Source organism: Octopus bimaculoides, chromosome 17, assembly GCF_001194135.2.
Source record: "Octopus bimaculoides isolate UCB-OBI-ISO-001 chromosome 17, ASM119413v2, whole genome shotgun sequence".
In the NCBI taxonomy this organism is placed as follows: domain Eukaryota; kingdom Metazoa; phylum Mollusca; class Cephalopoda; order Octopoda; family Octopodidae; genus Octopus; species Octopus bimaculoides.
The window spans coordinates 6,934,788-6,939,109 of record NC_068997.1 but is presented as its reverse complement, the minus strand read 5'-3'; the positions used below and the strand labels follow the sequence as shown (position 1 = coordinate 6,939,109).

Genomic DNA, 4,322 nt, shown 5'->3' with positions numbered 1-4,322 from the left:
GAAATAGTTTTCCTGGAGTTGGGTATCCTGTTAGCCATGCAAAATATCATCTCTTTTTTTAAAAAAGCTTATATAAACATTTATTTTGCAAATTCTTAGGGATAGGATATCTTTCCTCTTGGAACTGGCCGTCTGATCATAAACTATAAACTAGAAGTTTAAAATTGTTTTTTTGGCTAGGCAAGCTAACTTGGACATGTCGAGTGATGTGACCCTTTTGCAGAACATTGAGCAAATGGTTAGAACCAATGAGCAAATGGTTAAAAGCTCAGCATCATAATGTCAGATCTATCATGCCTTATCAATAACACATAAATAGAAATTATTGATTAAATGATAGATACTTACCAAATGGACTGAGTTGGAAAAGCTGGCCCCCAGTCCCAGCTGAAGGATGCTTGCATCTTTCGGAGGAGATTAATGTGACACTCTCCATTTTGTTTAGGATTTGGACAATTTGGTGGGACAGTGTAAGGAAGCTTGTCATTCTCTTTGTTAGCAGCAGTCACAGGAGATGTGAAGGCGACAGTAATTGTATTGGTACCAACCTGAAACATTTGTAACATTAAAGCTTGTAGAGATTCTGAAATATTTAGAAAATGATAGCAATAACCTTGTTAGCAGGTGAAATAGAAACACAAAGACTGACCACATTGGTTGTAGGACAGAGGGACAAAAGTGACCATGGTCAGTAGGACAGAGAAACACATATAACCATTGTCAGTAGAACAGATATTTATAAAACTTCTCTTCCTCCTCCTCCTTTTACTACTACTACTACTACTACTACCACCACCACCACCACCACCACCACCACCACCTCTAATCTTCAATAATATTTTCTCCATTTTCTCTCCTTAGACAATCTGTTGTCAAACAAGAGAATTTAATTATGTTAATTTTAATGATCAGAGACATTCGTTATTGATTGATTAATGTAGCCGATTTACAAATCAGTTCCATGGAAGGAGTTGAACTCAATTTGGCAACTCAATAAAACCCTCATTGTTGGTGTTTCTTTCAGTAGAATATCATTCCATCTTGTCTTCACTTACATTGGAGAAAGATTAGAGAAGAGAAAAAGCAAGAACTGGAAGAAGAACACTGTACAGAAAAAGAAAGAGGAGGGAAAACAAGAAGAAAAATAAGGCAAGTCTGTACAGTTACTTACCACAACATATTTTTTCACATCAGTCACATAACGAACAAACATATTGGAAGTATTCCTCACATGAAATCCATTTATATAGATTTGAGCCACAGTATCGATTCCCAGACATACCAGAGCAATATTCTTGGAGGCAACAACAGACTCAGTTACTGGAAGCAATCACATTAATTGAATGAATTAATAACAACATATACAGTGAATAAATACTTAATTCTTTCTAATTTTGGTTCAACACCAGAAATTTTGAGGGGAGGGGGCAACCTAGTTACATCTTCATCTACCCTTCAACACTACCCATTTTGGTTGTCTGCTTCCCTGCCCTCATTCACTTTCCCATACAACCTTGCAAGCCACCCACCCATCCACTCACTTCTACTCATTGCAAACCATCTTATTACAATTATCTGTGTCTTGCAGCCCCAACTGATCATCCTCTCTCCGATGTTGATTATAACAAACTTAATATGAAAATATACACTGTTTCTTATCTGAATGAGGTACTCAGTTACTTTTGCCACTCTACAAAGAGAATTAAGAGACAAAATGGTCTATGTAGCCTCCTGCAGAGCTAGCAAACAGAGCTAAATAAAAAGACATCATCTAGTAAACAAAACAAGTTCTTAAACTGAAACTGGGATCACTTAAGAAATATTTAAATATGTTGATGATTTAATGTAATCTTCCTTTGAGAAGAAAAAAATTAAAATATTTCAAAGCTTAAGGTCATCTAACATTTTTTCTGAATAAATCTATCAGGCACTTTCAACACTAAATGCATGCAATGTAATCCATTGTGACATACATAAAGCATAATTCAATGAAACAAATAATAACTCAGCTAAAGTATTTCAGATTTTTCACATTCCAAATCATTGCCAAACCCCTTACTTTCAGCTTCTCTTCTAATTACCTGATACAGTTCAACATTTAAATTTATGTCCAAAAATTCTAATTTAAAACTAATCTAGTCATCAAAACTGATTTCTTCCATGGCAAAGTCTTTTATTATTTTACAAACCCATTCCATTAGTTTTTTAAAATCAACATTGACAATAAGAATGTCAAATAGTTGAAATACTGTTGACAAATAATTGTGGAATTAGAATATTTTAATTACCAAAGTATTTACTTTCTATAACAAGTTTCTTTGATCTCTATCATATTTTGATCAATCCACTCTTTGACTACAAAAATACACATTCCTATGAGACATACATCCATAAGATCAAACACAACCCATGAATATTTTCATGGGACATCTGAAAATGATTAGTGATTTAACTAATCAAAACATTGTGTAGAGAAAAAAAGAAAAAGAATGAAGGATGACAAACTGAAAATTTTTAATTCTAATATCAATATTTCATTTACATTTATATCCATGATATGTAAACTTTACTTAAAAATGCATTTGTGGAACTTAATCCAAAGCTATTTAATAAACAAGAATTACAATGATGTTGAGTAAAAAGACCAAAATTTTGATACTTACTGTTAAAGTTTTTGGTGAAGTTCCAATTTTTCTTTCCAATGTTTCGATAGGCAACATCATTAAACCCTGCATAGGGGTCATTGATGACGTGGTTATTGTAAAGGGCCATATAAACTCCACCAGGAACTGTTGCTGGATACGAGACATCTAGAATAGAAAAAAGAAAGAAGAATTATTTTACACTCTAGTTAGTACAGTGGAACCTTAGTTTATGAATTTAATTCATTCCTGAAGACCATTTGTCACCTAAAATGTTTGTAAACCGAAACTATTTTTCGTATAGGGAATTCAGGAGAAGATACAGTGAATTTGAGCAGGGATGAGCACTGAGCAAGATACAGCGAATTTGAGCACTACTATATTATCTCCTCTTCTTCCTAGCTCTCCTGTGTGACCCCTCTATCCGCCATTTGCCATGATAGATTGCTAGCCACTACACATTCTTTATTTCTTTCTGAGAGAGAGAGCTATATCAGAGGTGACTGCAGGTCATCAGCATCACTCCGGCTCATCATAGATTTCACATAAGACATTTGTATAAAAGAAGGTAAGAGACGTTATGCACACTGCAGACTTACATATGTGCATACAATTTAACAGTAAGCAAATTTGTTGCTTCGCACGAAAGAATGCCTCACGTTTTTCCGCAATATATCTAGGCTCGAACGGCTTATTTTTAACATCTAGCCCTATGTCTTTCTCCATTTCTAAGTTAAGGGTAGAAATAAAGCAACCCTGCAAAACACAACTGTTCTTTACACACAGATACACAGAACAACAATCATATAATGAAAGTGGAGTGGACATCAAACATCAGCGATCTGACTGTCGCCTGTCCTCTTGACAAGAGACGTCAGTCCGTTACACCTACCAAGCTCATTTGTAATTGGCCAGAGTTGCTAGATAATTTTTCGTTCTTTTAAGAATATTGTAGAAGGCAAACTTTTCATAGACTGGAATTTAAATCCTAATCTCTATAGCAATTCATTATTTCAAGTAAACATTGAAATTGAGTTATTTTTAATTTTTATGATTATGGATAACAACACAGGCTGTAACTTCTGAGCGCAAGTCAGACACGTGTGAACGATGTCGAGAGAACATCTGCTACAAATGATATTTCTTGATACAGGGCACCTCTAAGATGACTGCCACACACTGAAGGAAAATAAATGAACTGTGACCAGGTTCAATAAAAGGAGCCAGAGTCATTGGTTGCAATTAATTGAAGTCAGTGTTGGCAGAAATTAAATCGGTTTGCAAATACACATTCACTTTACTAAACTTATACTAGGGCTAAGCCCGAACAGCCCGAGTGTTGGAGTCGCCACGGCACTTGTGCTGGTGGCACGTGTAAAGACATTCGAGCGAGGTCATTGCCAGTGCTGCTGGACTGGCTCCTGTGCAGGTGGCACGTAAAATACACCATTTCGAGCGTGGCCGTTGCCAGTACCGCCTGACTGGCCCTCGTGCCGGCGGCATGTAAAAACACCCACTACACTCTTTGAGTGGTTGGCATTAGGAAGGGCATCCAGCTGTAGAAACTCTGCCAGATCAGATTGGAGCCTGGTGTAGCCATCTGGTTTCACCAGTCCTCAGTCAAATCATCCAACCCATGCTAGCATGGAAAGCAGACGTTAAACGATGATGATGATGATG

The 4,322-nt window shown here is 36.3% G+C and overlaps 1 protein-coding gene across 1 annotated transcript in view; it reads right to left on the bottom strand.

Moving 5' to 3' along the window:
* The window catches only part of LOC106872483 (beta-mannosidase), a 32,403-nt gene that overhangs the window by 20,123 nt on the left and 7,958 nt on the right, over positions 1-4,322 (bottom strand). The window contains exons 2-4 of the mRNA XM_052974120.1: positions 2,664-2,810; positions 1,172-1,320; positions 349-548 (exon numbers count right to left, since the gene is read on the bottom strand). Of these exons, the coding sequence (XP_052830080.1) occupies positions 349-548; positions 1,172-1,320; positions 2,664-2,810 (496 nt within the window). The remainder of the gene's footprint in view (positions 1-348; positions 549-1,171; positions 1,321-2,663; positions 2,811-4,322) is intronic.